The sequence below is a fragment of the Emys orbicularis genome, chromosome 13 (assembly GCF_028017835.1).
Source record: "Emys orbicularis isolate rEmyOrb1 chromosome 13, rEmyOrb1.hap1, whole genome shotgun sequence".
In the NCBI taxonomy this organism is placed as follows: domain Eukaryota; kingdom Metazoa; phylum Chordata; order Testudines; family Emydidae; genus Emys; species Emys orbicularis.
Genome location: NC_088695.1, coordinates 9,931,655 through 9,948,984, shown reverse-complemented (window position 1 = coordinate 9,948,984; position 17,330 = coordinate 9,931,655). Strand labels below are relative to the sequence as shown.

Below are 17,330 nucleotides of genomic sequence, written 5' to 3'. Positions count from 1 at the left end.
CACAACTGGTTCTCTTGGCTTTCTGTCTCTCACACACCAAGCTGCCAGCCAATCCCTCAGCCCCTGTGTTTTCAGCTAGCTCCAGGGAAACTGCTCTTAGGCCTGCTCTACACTTAACACTTAGGTCAACCTGGTGACATTATTCAGGGCTGTGAAACATTGTGTGCTCTGAGTGCTGCAACTAGATTGACCTAACCCCCGGTGCAGACAATGGAATTCTGTTGGTGACCTGGCTACAGCTTCTCAGAAAGGGGGATAAACTAGAACAATGGGGGGGAAAAAACAATTCCATCAATGCAGGATGCATCTACACTATGACACTTCAGCAACACAGCTGTAGTGCTGTAGCTCTGCTGTAGGAGCGACTGTAGCGTAGATATACCATTATTCTTCCGGAGACCTGGTCTACACCTAAAACTCAGCCTAGCAACATCGCTCAGAGCTGTGAAAACGTTCACACCCTGTGTGATGTAGTTGGGTTGATCTAACCCCGATGTAGACGCAGATAGGTCAAGGGAAGAATTCTTTGTTGCCCTAGGTACTGCCTCTCCTAGAGGTGGATTTACTGCATTGATTGTAAAGCCCCTTCTATCGATGTAGGACGTGTCTATGCTAGTCACTCATTTCTACTGGATGTTGGGATGAATGCACACTCCCCAGTCCCCGGGTCTCCCTCTCCCAAGCTTCTGGCTGTTGCAGAGCTTCCAGCTTCTTCCCAAAATGCCAAATCCCAATTAATTAATTCTGTGTCCCTGCCACCCCACATATGCCTGTCCCCAGCCCCACATTAATTCTGCCCCACAACATCACATCACTTCTGCCCCCAGTCCCTCCACCAATTGTGACCCCGCAGCCCCCACATCTACCCCTCAGGGCCCCCTTTCCCCTCCTGCACCTCCAGAAGATCTTCACCCACCCCCTCCCATCCTGGTGCTGCTGAGAGGGAGGGGGAAGGAGCTTCCAGGGGTCATAGAGCTAAGAGGCCAGAGGTTTGGGTAGACAGGAGTCCTCCAGGCCATAGGGGCTAGGATTATTTGGCTAGAGAAACCCATTTTTCCATTCCCAGTGGGCTGTTCCCCCCCATGTCTCAGTGACACTAGCTGAGCCAGGATCCCCAGAGTCTTCCTGGCTCATAGAGGACAGTGGCAAAGAGGCTGCACAATGCCTGGGGCAGTGATGAGATTGGCTTCTTTTCCTCACTCACTCAATGCTCTCTATGGTTTGACAGTCCAGAGGCTGCACAGAATTGAGACCGGAAGCAACCTCCAGGGTCACAGAGACGGGATGATACAAAGTCCACAGGAAGGAGCCATAGAGACAAAGGGGTGCGAGGCTAGATAGGCTGATTTTAGGGCTCCTAGTGAGATATTCCCCCGCTCCCCCATCTCAGGGACACAGTCTGAGCTGGGATCCCAGCCACACCCAGAACCAGGGTCGGATTCTCTCCCCAGGGACGGAGCCCAGCGGGAAAGTGAAGATCGGGGCCTCGTCACCAGCATTGACAAATGTCACCTGCCCCCGGTCACAGTCCAGACAAACCCGGATCCTGCTGGGGATCCGGCGCTGGGGCAGGGGGGTCACAGGGGAGGTGAGAGCCTGGAACCGACCCCCCCACCAGCACTCCACAGCCCAGATCCCCCCCTCAGGGTTATGGCTGATCCGTCCCTTCCTCCTCACAGACTCTCTGGCCACCCCCACAGCCCAGAATCGCCTATCCCCAACCTCCACCTCCCAGCAATGTCTCCCCGAGGTGAATCCCTCACAGCCCAGCACACAGAACACAGTGTCAAATCTCTCAGGGTTGTTGGGCAGATCCTGCCGTGTGTGTCCCCATCTCACACTTTTCCGATCTTCAGACAGGACGAGTTGGGGATAAACTGTGTCTGGATCCAGAGTCACATTCGCTGGGGAGAGAGAGAATCAGAGTGTTAGGGGCAGAGCTCAGCCCTGGGGGAGGCTGGGAACATTTCTCACACTCCCCAGCAGCCCTGTCTTGGCTGGGACACTTCTGGATCCCAGGGAGCTGCCTCTGTATTGGGCGCCTGAGACTGAGCAGAGATGTCACTGCAGTTCCTCAGTGTGTTTCTCATTTGCTTCCAGAAGCTTCAGCTCCCTGCTCCCTCTGCTGGGGCTGCTCCATTCCCAGCAGCAGAGACACAACCAGGAAGGTGTCAGAAGCTTTTATTGAGGAGGGAACAGACAGAGGAGTCAGTTACCAGCTCTATACCCCCGAGGGAAACTCTGTCCCTTAAAGGCAGCATCCAGTCCCAGGCAGGGGAACAGAGAGGAAGATACAGCATTGGGGAAGAGATGCTTACAACCAGAGAGTAGGAGGTGGCATTAGGTGGGGTAGCCCCATCCCCAGCCTAGAGAGAAGGGAGGAGCTGGCAGCATCAGAGGGAGAACAGCTCCCCAGTCCATGAAGCAGTGAGCAGCTCTAATGGGAGAGCCCAGCCGTGCCCACAGGAAAGGCAGGATGTTGGAGAAGAGTGAAGGGGAGACTCCCTGCACCAGGGTGAAGCAGAGGGATGGGTCAGCCCTCAAGGCAGAGAGCTCTGTTCTGGTGCTGCTCAGTGAGTGTTTCTGTTCATCAGCATGGCCATGAACTCAGCACTAAGGTTGGTGTCAGGATTGTTTGTGTGATGTCAGCTTGGGATCTCCCCAGGAGTTCCGGACCCTTGATAGAAGTTGGGGGTGGGGCACGAGGTCCCACCACTGGTGGCCCCGCCCACTCCATGGCCCTGCCCCCTCCTCCTCTTCCTGCTGAGCCCCTGACCCCTGGCCAGGCTGGGAGCCTTGGCTGCTGGGGAGATCTCCTGACCCTCCACCTGCCCTGGGTGGGTTTCTGGGGGGCCTGTGAGCAGCCCCCTGCCCATGTCCCCGCTCCCCATAGTGCACCACCCCAGGGCAGGTGGAGGGTGCAGGACTCGCCAGTGCCGCTTGGGTTCCCTGGGTGAGACCCCGGCTCTGGCTTCTGGCCTGGCCAGGGGGCAGGGCCCTGGAGGAAGTGGAGCAGGGGTGGAGCCACTCTGGGGCCAATGCCAGGAAGCGGCTGCAATCTCACCCTGTCTGTGCGTGCCTAGTGGTTGCCCTCTTTTTCTTTCCAGTGCAGATGGCAGAGTGTCTGGAGGGGGAAAGGATAAGAGAGGTGAGTTTTCCGGCTTTCATATTTATAACAGCATCACCACTCTTAACTCCTAGATCTGTGTTTTCATCACGACACAGAAACAGACAGAGACACACTCAGGTATTTAATGTAAAAAAGGTCTGAAACCTTCTCTTTCTTCTCTCATTCAGGCATCTCCCAGCAATGGAACCAACATCCTTTTGAACTCCCAACTTGTCAAAAGACATGAAATTGTATAAAAGATCCTTGGGTCCTGATTCTGTCATCTCAGAGCTGCTTAGGCTTCATCAGGGGAAGTTTGAGTCGCAAGACTGAGGTCCCAGTTATGCTGGTACGCTCTGAAGGTGATATTGGACAGTGGACTATGAACTATTTCTGAAAGAACTCTTTACAACTAGAACGCTCACCATCTCTGCTATGAATCTGGACCTCAATGAATCAAGCTCATTTCTGTATGTATATTGATCTTCTAACAATACTCTCTCTCTTTTGTTTTTTAATAAACTTTAGTTTAGTTAATAAGAAATGGCTGTAACGTGTATTTGGGTAAGATCTGAAACATTCGCTAACCTGGGAGGTAATGTGTCCGATCCTTTGTGATTGGTAGAACCTTTTCTTTTATATGATGAAATAAGATGTTCAGAAATCATCGTATTTGACATAAGGGAAATGTTGCCTTAAGTGACCTTGTTATTAAGTGGTGTGTTCATAAGTTGCTATTTAGGAAAAAGAGTTGTTTTGACCACACAATGTGCTTAAAGACAACAGACACCCAGAATGTGCTGTCAAGGAGCAGTTAGCAAAGTCAAAAAAATCCCATGTGGAGAAAAGGGTCAAAGTGACCCGTGCACATCAGTGTGTAATGACTGGTAATGAACGAATCAGAAAAGAGAATAACTTGAAAATAGCTTGACCAGCAAAAGTCCTGCCAATTAGAACGTTCATGCATGAGTAATGTATGAGTTATACAAGATACTTACAATGCATAACACACAAAGGTGATTGGAAAAGAACTAATAAATATATAATCTGGATGTGTATAATATGTCATACATTGTAAGGGATAGTCGGAGCATAGGAAAAATGCATCATGACCTGCCTATTCCCCTGGAGAAGGTAGATGAACAGTATTTCTTTCAGTATGTCAGTCATTTCTTACTTTCATAGTAATTGTAATAGCAAGACATGCTTTTGGAACAAATAAGGGGTTGAATTAATCAATCTGAGTGTCTTGGACTCTAAGTGTGTGGCATTCTCATCCAACAATGAAATAGAAGCATAATCTAATTATGAACCAACTGACCAGCGCCATTCTCTTCCCACCGTCTCAGACACTGATCCCAATTTCCCCTCCTAGATCCCTTCTAGGTACCTTTGAACTTCCTCAGAGCCTCCAATAGCGCAATAGTTTTCTGGGAGAAACCACTGACTCGCTCTTCCAGTTCAGGAGAAATCTCCTCTGGCGGCTGGAACTTCCCCTTCTCCCATCTGGAGAGAAACAATTTCACGTGATTATATTTCATTTAGTGACTCATTATAAGTGCTTACTAACAAGTCACTGCTCTAATGGGCCTGGAGTTAGAATTCCTCTACTTCTCCCAGCCTCAGAGCAGGTGAGACACAGCCCATGGCCGTGCAACCTTCCCCCAAAGGTCCCATGAATGTTCTTCAAATGTGGCCTGGAGATATCAGCTCTGGGGACAAAAGGGGAATTGAGTCTCCATGGCCAATTCACTCCTTGGCCTCCATGCTCTGGGGGACAGGAGGTTCCCAGGTGAAGTGCTGTAGAAATCTGACCACTAGGAACTAGACTGAGACACCAACTCCCCCCTCCCCAGCTCATTCCACACAGGGCTCCAAACAGTCCTCAGGTGGGAAAGACTCTTGACCTCTGCTGCCCTGGGCTGAATGGTAACCAGAGCCGCAGCAGTGACAGGCCCATATTCCATCCTCACTATCCTGAGGCAGCCAGTCCCCCAGGGATGTGACATCTCTGGGAAATACTTTAGGTCAGTCCTTCCCACTGAATGGATAATTTCAGAGTCTTCTGTGCAAGGGTGAGAACCTCAGGATGAAGCTGATCAGAGAGATTTTTATCCAGAATGTGACCTTCCCCACACATTTTGCTGTAGAGCCCTGGGGAGACGTGGTGCTAACATCACCATCAAGCTCTTTCCAAGCGTTGTGAAGTGTGAGGGGGAGTGAGAGAGCCACGTACCTGCTCAAGGTGCTTCTGACATCCTAGAGGGGAGAGAGAGAGAGAGAAAGAATCTTAGACCCATCTGACGCACACAAGAGATCCCATGGTAGGCATTTTGCAAATATGGGGAAAAGAGCCCCTACCCTGGCCCCAGGGCCATGGATTCCCTGAATTAATGATGCTTTTCCACCTCTAATATCTATGTGTCTGTAACTCTGCAAAGATAATAGTCATTCATATGTCAGCAATGCACACGCCGAGTTACACTGAGATATCTGACCGCTGGCCCCCAGTGCTTATGATTCAGGAGCCCTCCCTTCCCTGTGTGGGGATCTGGTATATTTCTGACCACAGGTGCCGGCTTCCAATTGTCCCTGGGGGTGCACAACCCCAAGCCTCACTCCACCCCTTCCCCAATGCCACACTCTTGCCCAGCTCTTCCCACCCCCACTCTGCCCCCACCCCACCTCTTTCTGCCCCCTCCCTCGTGCGCACCCCCTCCCCACTCCTCCCCCTCCCTCCCAGTACCTCCTGCACACCGCGGAACAGCTGATTGAGGCAGGTGGGAAGCGCTGGGAAGGAGGGGGAGGAGTTGATCAGCAGGGCTGCCAGCGGGCAGGAGGCACTGAGGGGTGGCGGGGGTGGGGGGAGCTGGCTGCCGATGGGTGCTAAGCATCTGCTAATTTTTTTCCATCTGTGCTCTAGCATTTAAGCACCCATGGAGTCGGCGCCTCTGTTTCTCCCTCAGTCTCACCTGCAGGAATTCACTTGCTGGCTTCTGACACTTCCCCTCCATCTCACTGATCAGCTCATTGAGACGGGAAATCTGCTCGGAGAGTTTACTGACATTTTCATTCTGGATCCTCACAATCTCCTTGTCCAGCTTCTCCAGCTGGGCCAGCAGGAGTCGCTCTTGTTCCTCCAGGAACTGCCGCAGTTGCTGAAATTCAGACACAATCTTCTGCCTCTCGGTTTGTATTTGTTTCTGTATGAAAATAGGGAAAGGGCTGGTCAGGGACAGGAATGGCACCTGGGGTCCTTTCATGGAGCGCTGAGTGTGCAGGAGGGAGAACTTCGTTGAAAATCCTGATTTCTGACATTTGACTTTACCCTAGGGAGAGAATTCTCTCACAACTTCCCCTTCAGCCCCTATATCTCTGAAAGGGAGGTTTCCATGTCTGTCATGGTCAGCGTATTATGTTATTCATGGCCTCTGGGAATTCAGACCCAGAGCAGCAGGAGGCAGGACTCAGCACTACACCGACAGAGATACCAGGGGAGAAAAAAGAAACAAACATGTTAATGCACAAAATGACTAGACAAGTGGACAGCACTTCATGGGTGACATTCAGTTCACTTGGGGAGGATTTCTGGGAAAGCCACAAGGGCTAGACATTAACTCATCAGCTGCAATGGAAGCTTAGGGCTTGTCTACACATGAATCTAACCCCAGCAATCTATGATCATGGAGAAACACACAAGCCGATGTTCACCAAGGCCACACAGGAATCTGCCTCCAAACAGACCTCCCACTGCCACTCTCTGCTGGTTAATAACAACAGGCACCTACCAGATACTCCTGGCGTTTCCCCTCTCCAGTCACATGAAATCCCCACAGCTTTTCTCTCTCTTCCCGCAGAGTCTTCAAATGGGCCTGAATATTTTCCTGAAGAAACCAAAAGGATTCGGGAAGTTTCACTTTGAGGGTTGAGAGGGCTTTGGAGTTGGATGTTTTCCTACCCAAACTCAAGATTACTGTTGGTCCTAATCACTTTGTGACATCAGGGCCACCAAGGAGATGAAACCTTATCAATGCAGACTGGGAGTGTGTCATATTCAGACTTGTTACCAATTCAGGTTCAGTCTTTTTAGTAATTACACAGAGATCTCAATTATAACCAAACTTTATTGGTATTTGTGAATTGATTAGTGGTTCAGCGCATAACAGGACACTGAAGTCACTTGGGGGTGAATCAATAAACTTGTTTTTGAGAAGGTTTAATGAACAAAGTGATACAAGTCCCAGAAACCACCAGGGTTTAAATATGGGCTGGGATTTCAGCCCTGAAGCCCTGGGGACTGCAATGGTTGGGCAGAGCTGGTTTAAGCACCAGGTCAAACCCCATGAGACGTCGGGAGGCCATTCGTCTGATTTGAAGCTGCGCAATCCCAGTTTTGTGGAGAACTATCCCTGTCCGGTAGGGACCCAGCACTGGACATGGGTTTGTCCAATGAAAAAGAGAGAGGAGGAGACTGAGGACGCAGGAGGATACCAGTGAGGGCGGGGGCAGGGGTGGGGGTGGCACTTCCATGCAGAATGATGCAGGTGGGGGCGTGCTGACAAAGGTGGTGGTGGGCCCACACAGGCTGACTGATTCAGGTGTGGGAGGGCCCATGCAGGCAGGCGTGGGGATGTCCTATATTCTGGGGATGCCTCAGTGGCCTCCCTAATTAGACAGGCAGATTTGTATAAAGAACGGTTGGGGTTTGCCTCAGTACTGTCCTAAACCTTTTCAGTGGCAATGCACTCTGGGTAGGTCCCCACTGTCCCATTCCCTGGTAAGGATCCCAGAAGCAGTGCATTCTGGGAGATTTCAAAAGGCTGCATGGTGGGACTAATGGAACCACTTAGGCTGCTCCTTGCCCACGTACACACTAGAACAGGTCAGACTGGCACCAGTCAGCTCCAGCCTGTGGTTAGTTTTGCTACAATCCAATGTAATCCCAGTGGTACTTGGCATGGACCTGTGCTGTCTGGAGCCCTTTTGTGTGTGGACTCAAGGTGCTTGGGGTTCACACAGCGTTTAGCCCCATGATGTCCTCTAGTGCAGGCCGGCAGCATCTGAGTTTAACCCTTCATGGAGCAACACAGGAGTTCAGAATCTCAGTGGGAAACCTTGTCTCCCTGCTGGGCCTAGGGCCTGTATCAAGGAGTCTTTTCCTCCTACTGTCTGCACTTCATCACTGCTCAGTGCTGCTGATGGAGGCAGCGTAGCCTAGTGGTTAGGGCACTGGCATGGCCTTGGAAAAGTGTGGGTTTATACCCATCTCTGCCACTGACCTACTGAGTGACCTTGGACAAGTCACTTCCCCTCTCTGTGCTTCAGTTTCCCCTTCTACCTTTTGTCCCTCTTGTCCAGTTAGACTGTGAATGGCTCAGGGCAGGGATTGTCCCTCACTGGGTTTTGTGCAGGGCCCCCTACAATCGAGGTCAGATCTCATCTGGGGTGTGTAGGGGCTGCTGGGATGCAAATAACAATAATAAACTGTGATACAATCAGCAATAATAGCCACAGCTTGTAACTCCCCCTTCTCCAGTCTGAAGGCAACACTCCCATAGACTGGCCTGCAGCTCTTGTCAATAAAACCTCTCTAGTCATTTAATAACTTCCAGTCTGCAGAGAGTTCCCTTATTTCACTGGTGGGAGCTGAGTTTGAAAAGGATTCAGTTGCTCAGAGAAAACTTTCCCACATCAGACAATTTTAAAATCTTCATCTCTTGTCATTCTTGCCAGGCTGGAGTATCATTAATTTGTACAGCATCTTTCAAGCAATGAAGGCTACACACAGCTGAATGACAGTTACACCTGTCTCGGGCAACTTGTGATGCCAGTAACCTGTAATTAAAATCCAAAGTTATTACCCATTAGACTGGAGAGCAACTCTGTACCTTGTACTCCTGGGCGGCTTCCTGTATGGGAACCACCGTGTGAGCGCGGTGAGCCCGGGACTCTCTGCAGATCACACAGATGGGGGTTTCATCCTCTTCACAGAACAGTTTCAAAGCCTCCTGGTGTTCCCCACAGACCCCGTCCCCTCCTGTTCCCTTTGTTGCCTGTAAACTCAGCCGTTTGGCTATTTCTACGACATTTGCCAGCTGCCTGTTGGGCCTGAGGTTTCTCTGTTGCACAATTTCTCTGCACTGAGGGCAGGAGGTGGCTGTATCGGATCCCACCCAGCATTGGCTGATGCAGGCTCGGCAGAAATTGTGCCCACACTCCAGAGTGACAGGTTCTGTGAAATACTCCAGACAGACGGGACATGTAGCTTCCTCCTGGAGACTTTCCAAAGGGGTCTCTGCAGCCATGGCTCCCTCTGGGCAGAGTAACAGGTTAAGTTTCAATTTCCTGAGTTCACACTATGCCCCGCCTGCAGCAGCAACGGGGTATTTCCCTTCCCGGAACTGACTCATGCTGTTTGCTGAATTGGAAGGGGCCCACCCGTAACTTTACATCCCTGGAGGCTTTGGTGAAAAATGTACCACTAAGGCTCTGGTCCTGCAATCAGCCCCTGTGCTGGTGTCGAGGGTAACTGGGGCTTCACATGGACATCAGCACCCCCCTGTGAGGATGAACCTGTAGGAGCAGGGCCTGTGTGTCTAAGGAGTGATAGTCAGACTTGGCAGAATTCGTTTTTTATGATATATAATTTTGACAGCTATTGTTTATTTTAATCCATTTTTATATTTATTGATTTAAACTTTCACAGTTGCACAAAAATCTGGGTTTCAGCATTTCATTCCAATTGTTATCAATTTAAATATTCACAGCTGTGGGAAATCAGGAGGGATCAGACAATATTTTGGTCAGCCAATAACTATTTAATGACACTGGACACTGAGATTCAAAAAGTTAAAGCTTTATAACCGTTAATTTTGTCTGTGAGCATGTAAATTTTCTCCATCCCTCAGCAGCTCCCTGAGGGCAATAATCCAATTCCTCCCCCCGACCATAGGCACAGAGGCTGAAAGTCCATCTGATGGTGGTTCAGTGGCCAGCGTGGAATATGCTGGAATCTCAGCCTTAGCCCTAGTGGGGCAGGTGACTCCCCTTTCACGCAACCACACCCAGCAAGGTCTGCACCGATTTTCTCCCTTTTTGTCAGTCCCAACAGAGCGACCAGGGACTCAATGGTGTACAGAGACCAAGCTCCTCCCCACAAGCTATGGGCTGGGGTCCAATGGCTGAGGGCAGCAGGAGCGAGAGGAGCTTGTACTAGGGGCCTGCAGGGTACATGGTGTGGGATAAAGAGAGAGCTCTCAGGCCACCTGTCCATTCCGGGTGCAGGAGGGGATTGTGATGGGTTGGATCACAGAAACCCCCTTGGGAGCTGCCACCTGATGTGCCAAGACTACTTCTAACCCTGCCTTCCCTGCCAGCTTAGGACTCCAGCACCCTGTCTTGCTGAGCCAGACACTCCCATCTGATCCAACACAGACCCAGGGTCTGAAGTCCTGACTTGGCAGGGAAGGCAGGGATAGAAGTAGGCTTCGCACATCAGTTGGCAGTTCCCAAGGGGGTCTGTGATCCAACCCATCACAGTGGCGTAGTCGGCAGGATCTGTGCACAGCTGATTGTTTTGAGGTACTGGTAGTAATTCTAAGTGAGTTTTAAGTGTGGTGGCTGAAGAACAGACAAAGTGGTTACTGGTTTGTTATTTTCTGTTTGCTTATTTTGGGTAAGGGAAGTAGGGACAGAAAAGGAAGCAAAATAAATAAGATTGAAGATCAGAAGAAGCTAGAACTATACAAGTTGCAAATTGTCCAGAAAGGCCGAACACTGGGCACTGGGAAAGTCTCTGTTAACTAAGAAGCCCCTGAACTGAGTGCATCTCAGTTTCAGTGAACTGCAGACGGGTGTGGCCCAACCTCTGTGTCTGTGCTGAAGCTGACTGGAGTGTCTAACTTAGCAAGACAGGAGTGGAGGGGTGCCTTTTCTGAAGTGACAGTCTCAAGGGAAGACAAATAGAAATTGATGTGCAATTTGCCCAGGAAAAGGCTGCCCTGGAAAAAGAAAAGGCTGCCCACCAGTGAACCCTGGACTTAAAAGACAAAGCAATTAAGACCCAAAAGCATGAACTGGCTGTAATGGAGTGGAAGAGGTGCACAGAGACATGTGTCCTGGAGCTGGAAGTTGGGGTCCTGGTGACTGCTGCGGTGGGAACAAACCCCAAGGACTCTAGCTGGAAGCAAACCCAATCTGAGTGAAAGGGGGGTGGTTTTGCTGGCCAGGATCTCTTTCTGGATCAGGATCTCTTTCCCTTTTGGGGGACACAGGAGTATCTGCCCCATAGGGGAGCCCAAAACCGATTTTTAGGTATACTGCCTCCGCCATGGTCTGTGTCCAAGTCTCTGGTAGTAAGTCCAGAAGGAGGGTGTGACGTTGCAGTCTATATGGTTTTATAAAAATATGCTAATGAGTGAATATAATGTAACTGAAATATGCTTCATGCAAAAGGTCTCTTGTAAGGTATCATTACAAAGCTTATAATCTACGGAGCGTGATCATCCTATTTGTATAAATGTACCACTCTTGTATCTGAAACTAGAAATATGAAATATAACTCTGAGGGCCTATTGTAATTATGCAAAGTGTGGGCCATTAATGGTGGTTTGGAATCTTGATGACTCCCATTAACCAGGACAATTGACTGCAGATGGCTGTTTTACCTGTAAGTCTTCCTGTTTATGTGTGTGCTGGCAAGTGGGTAATGAAGTCTTGCAGTGACATGTGATCATGTCACCTGAACTGAAATCCATCTTTAACCTGGTGTCTTTCCATTGAGAAGGAGGGGGTGGGAACCCAGAGAGGGACAAAGAATTCCCACCTTATGCAAATATATAAAGGGGTGGAATAGAACAAAGAGGAGAGGAGCCATCATGAAGAATCCCCTAGCTACCACCTGAGCTGGAACAAGAGCTGTACCAGGGGAAAGAATTGTGCCCAGGCCTGGAAGGTGTCCAGTCTGAGGAAAAAACTTACTGAAGCATCTCTGAGGGTGAGATTATCTGCATTCAGTTGGTTAGATATAGATTTGTGCATTTTATTTTATTTTGCTTCTGTCTGTTACTACTTGGAACCACTTAAATCCTACTTTCTGTATTAATAAAATCACTTTTTACTTATTAATTAACCCAGAGTATGTATTAATACCTGGAGGAGCAAAGAAATTTGCATATCTCTCTATCAGTGTTATAGAGAGCGATCAATTTATGAGTTTACCCTGTATATGCTTTATACAGGGTAAAATGGATTTATTTGGGTTTAGACCCCATTGGGAGTTGGGCATCTGAGTGTTAAAGACAGGAACACTTCTGTTAGCTGCTTTCAGGTAAATCTGCAGCTTTGGGGCAAGTAATTCAGACCCTGGGTCTTTGTTAGAGCAGACAGGAGTGTCTGGCTCAGCAAGACAGGATGCTGGAGTCCTGAGCTGGCAGGGCAGGCAGGGGTAGAAGTAGTCTGGGCCCATCAGGTGGCAGCTCCCAGGGGGTTTCTCTTATCTAACCCGTCACAGGGATCTGGGGACAGACTGCGGGGGCAGGAGACAAGGAGAGGGAATTCAGCTGTGGTGGGGGAGCCATGCGGCGCAGAGACGCTGCTGCGGATGCAGCTAGTTCCCCGGGTCAGTGTTGCAGCAGTTTAACAATGTGGTTAATGGAGATGTTGCAGCTCATCTGAGCGAAGTGTTGCTCTTTTGCTGGTCAATGCACGGCTTGAGATTTGAAATCATGTTCAAACACCTTTGCCCTGCTGCTGTCTCCGGTACCTGGGGCTTAACTCAGCATTTCAGAGCAGAGCAGATTCGATGTTCTAGGTACAGGGTTACAGAAAAAGATGGGAATGGTACATATAATATCCTGTATCAGAGGAAGTGAGGTTTTTACCCACGAAAGCTTATGCTCCCAATACTTCTGTTAGTCTTAAAGGTGCCACAGGACCCTCTGTTGCTTCATATAATATCCTGTAATTTATCTCCCCTGGCTGTCGGACATACCGTGTCCCGCTGGTTACTTAGGGACACTCAGAGAGCCGGGGTGGCATGTCTATGCTCTGCCCCTTTCTCTGTAAATGGTGGCTGTAACTTTACCCACTCTGGTCCCTTTGGCATCATTGGGACACTGAGACTTTTCAGGATCGAGACTCTGAATCATAACCTGTTCGGATCTATTTGCTCAATGTCTGCTCAGAGCTCATTACCATGGGGCCATCGTCCTCCATAGACTGTACAGCAAATAACCACACAAGCCTTGTGTAGATGGGGAAACTGAGGCAGGAAGAAGGCTGGTTCAATAAGCCCCCATTCAGTGGCTACAAGGGCCAATGCAGACCTTGGCAGCAACTAGGCAAGTCCTGAGCTCCAGCCAGAGCTGCATCCCTCTTCTAATGGCCCTAAGGGGCTTTGCCAGGGTGCAGAGTATAAGAGGTGAGGTGCAGCTTCACCCTGGTCACACCCCTCTATCCCTGCTCCACCCCCTTCTCCTCCAGCCTGTCCATGCCCCAACCCCACTCCCTCCCGGCCCTCCCAGGAGCACGCCTTGTGCCTGCCGCTGCAGGGGAGGAGACACAAGCGACTCCTTTGTTGGAGGAATTTCCCAGGGTGGGGGAGGGCTTTACTTGCCCCACTTGCCCCACGCTAGCCCCACACTAGCCAGCTCGGGAGCCAGAGCACAGTGATGGGCTGGGTCCAAATGTCAAGAATGTCTATTGATTTAGGGTCCAAATTTGGGATACTGACCTGAGTACTTAGGGGCTGGTTCTCCAAGGGGCTGGGCCCCTGCAGCACCCACTGACTCCGGCTGCAGCTGTGGATGCAGGTGGACCACGTGCCCTGAAGTCCTGTATTTCTAGGAGATAAACGGAGGCACCCAAAACTAGGCCAGTGTTGTAAATTTAGGCCTTAACGACTTGGCCATTAACAACAGTGTGTGGGCTAAGCCTCATTGTAAGTCGCTATTTATTCTTGATCACGACTTGATCACATGGTTGTAAGCAGAGACCTAGCAGTGAACAGGCCATGTTATACCCCTAGTGTCTAGACCAGGGATGGCCAACCTGAGCCTGAGAAGGAGCCAGAATTTACCAATGTGTATTGCCAAAGAGCCACAGTAATACATCAGCAGCCCCCCATCAGCTCCCCTACCCCCGGCTTCCAGCTCCTCGCGCCTACCGGCAAAGGTCAAGGGACGCGGTTAACGTTTGATTGACGGTAGGGCCCTTATACTACTTTGGTGGCAGCAGACTCAGATTTCCAAGTGCTCCAATCCGGCTGAAGAGAATGACAATTTACAACAGGCTCCACTTCCTGCTCCTCAAAAACTGCTCAATACTGTCATCATCTTAATAATAATAATGATATTTTCCAAGTAGAAACTCCCCTTTTAATTACTTCAGTAATAAACAACCTTGTACTACTTCCCAGGAGCCACCTGCAGTAAGCGCTGCCCGGCTGGAGCCCACACCCCTCACCCCCTCCAACACCCAATCCCTCTGCCCCATCCCTGAGCCCCTCCTGCACTCAAACATCCTCCCAGAGCTCGCACCCCCTCCAGCATCCAGCCCCCGTCCCAGCCCGGTGAAAGTGAGTGAGGGTGGGGGAGAGTAAGTGACGGAGGGAGGGGGGATGGAGTGAGCGGGGTGGGGCCTCAGAGAAGGGGCAGGGCAGGGGGCATGGCAAGGGTGTTTGGGTTGGTGCAATTAGACAGTTGGTAACCCTACTTCCTGCCTTTCACCCTCAACTCCTTCCCCCCTGCACATACCTCTTCCTCCTCTCCCTCCCACATCATCGAAGAAAGCTTTCCTCGTAGGAACTGAAGGAAACCAATGAAGCAGGGATAGTTTATTGGGTTGTTTGTAATGATTTTTTCAACTTGGTATTTTTAATCTAAGGAAAAATACTTACCCTTGTCTGCTGGGTCCATTTGCCTTGACTGTTGTGTTGGGGAGGGGGGCGGGGCTCTGGTTTCATTCTCAGTGGTACTGCCCTTTGTGAAATACAGGGCTAAGGCAGAAGTAGTATGAGAGGTGCTGCTCATGGGTAACTGGAGCAACTGATCGGACCCAAGCTGAGTTCAGCAGGGGAGGTAGCTCTGGACGTGCGTTTCCCCTCTAGCTACCTGAGGTCCTTTTAGGGTCTCCAGGGTCGTAAGATCTGAGTGATGTAAAAAGCTTCAATGTATTTATTCTCTCACCCCTTTTCACAGATGGGGGCTGTGGTCCAGAGAAATGAACTGAGTCGCCTGAGGCCACACAGAGAGTCTGGCAGAACAGAGAATATAACCCAGGTCTCCAGTCTCAGGTTCACACCATGACCACTGGACCATCCTTCCTCCGAAGTTTCAGCTCCTCCTTATGCAGTTCTAGCCCTTGTGCTTGATATAGTTTAATGTATTTCTGTTGGGGAAGAGGCGACGGTCAATACACTGAAAACTTGCTGGGGCAAATCTCAGCAGCGCTGTGAAGCTGTGAAACTTTACACCAGCTGAGGATCTGCCCAGAACTGTCTTACCCGTGATAAAGAAAGAAATAAAAGGAAGAACAAAGCATTTTAAAGCTAGGATCCTACCACCACAATCTTTCATGATAATGGCCAGAGTCTCAGCAGGTGGAGAGTTCAGCTGAAGGAAGTTATGGAGGCGCTGCTTGCACTGTCATATGTAATAACTAAAATTCCTCTCCCCCACCAGAAGGAGGAAGAACGCTCCTGGGTGGCTGTGTGCTGGTCCCAGTCTCATGCTCAGGGCGAGTGAGGACAGTGAGACTGAAGAATCCCACCCTCAGACTGTACCGAGGTGTCCAGCAAACAGAGCTGCATTGCCAAAGTGACCAATTTTGACTGGTTTGGGGTTTCCTTAGTGTATGAGTAAAGGTCAACAGAACTGTGCGTAGCTGCCCTAATTAAGGGTCACACCATGAATGGAACCTCACTTTCTAAGCAGGGGATAGGGATGCCTAAGCCCAGTGAAAATCAGAGGAGGGTAGGGATAGATGTTCCTGCCTGATGGTCTGAATTCTGCTTAGAGAGTCTGTTACCGAACCTCAGGGCTTTCTTGCACGCTATGGCTTTCACCCCGAGGAATTATGAACGAGAAGCTTCGTTCTGCCCACACACCTAACACCCAAGCGTACAAGACAGAAATTTATTAACCGGTTAACCAGAACAGAACCAAAACCAGAGTCAGATAGTGTTTTTTTATTTCATTAGGGCTCACCTTATCAGAGCACGAACCCCAGGGGCTGCGGTGAAGTGAGGAAAAGGGGCTAAGCACCCTGTTGGCGCCGTTCCTAGTTCGCCGCAGCCATCCGGAGTTTAATGTCCAAGCTAGGAGGGTCCCATCTGGGTCACCAGAAACTGTTATTGAAATGTTGGGTCCGCTTAGCTGAGAGCCAATAACAGCCAGACAGGGATAAGGAAAAGGTTGCTTTATTTTGCAGAAGAAAGGAGAGCTTTGCACCTTGGTACAAAAACTCTGTTTTATATACATTTTACAGATTTTTTATACACACTTAAATAAAAACTTTTGCCATGTTAACATTTAATTAATGGTTGCCAGACCCCGTACTTCTGCTATCTGGTCAGTAAAAAACAGTTTAAAGCCAGTCTCCTCTGCTTTAAGGCAGGGGAGACAAAATAGTTTAAAAGTTTAAGCTAGCTGTGTACGTAAAGCGCCTGCTACCCCTAATGGCCATTGGCTGCTATAACGGCTGCTAGCTGTTAGGGGGTGGGGGGGGTCGCTGCTAACTGTCACAAGTCCTAGGCACCTCTTAACCCCCCCTTCCCACTCCAGTGTTTAAAGCCAGAGCTGAGTGGAGAGCCCTTGTTTCTGTTCAGTGATTGCTAGAACTGAAATCACTGATGAGCAGGTCTGGGACCCAAACCTTAGACTGGATGTGGGGAGAGCGTTGCACTGAAAGACAATGGAGAGGCAGCAGTGGGCAGGTTCCCCACTACCTGGCAAAATCACTAAGCGTGGGGCAAGTGGTCAGATCTGAGAACGCACCATTGCAGAAGTGGCAGAGGGTGGCCAGCAGCAGCAGTGATAGCAGTGGAGCTGTGCGGTGGCAGAGATAACAGCAGCAGAGGTGGCAGTGAGTGGCAAGCAGCAGAGGTGGCAGCGGCAGCAGTGGTGAGCAGCGGTGGCTGTGGCAGAGGCATCAGCAAGTGGTGGCAGAGATGACAGCAGCAGTGAGCCAGTTGTAGAGGTGGCGGCAGCTGCAGACGCTCAAT

The 17,330-nt window shown here is 50.1% G+C and overlaps 2 protein-coding genes across 3 annotated transcripts in view; one reads left to right on the top strand and one right to left on the bottom strand.

Moving 5' to 3' along the window:
- The window catches only part of LOC135887969 (E3 ubiquitin-protein ligase TRIM39-like), a 429,124-nt gene that overhangs the window by 238,023 nt on the left and 173,771 nt on the right, over positions 1-17,330 (top strand). The window lies entirely within an intron of this gene.
- On the bottom strand, positions 1,387-9,429 carry LOC135887981 (zinc finger protein RFP-like). Its single transcript, XM_065415788.1, has 7 exons — positions 8,998-9,429; positions 6,898-6,993; positions 6,082-6,312; positions 5,346-5,368; positions 4,500-4,615; positions 3,065-3,124; positions 1,387-1,904 (listed from the first exon to the last, which is right to left on the bottom strand). Exons 1-7 carry the CDS (start codon positions 9,412-9,414, stop codon positions 1,387-1,389), a joined length of 1,461 nt encoding a protein of 486 aa, XP_065271860.1. The 5' UTR covers positions 9,415-9,429.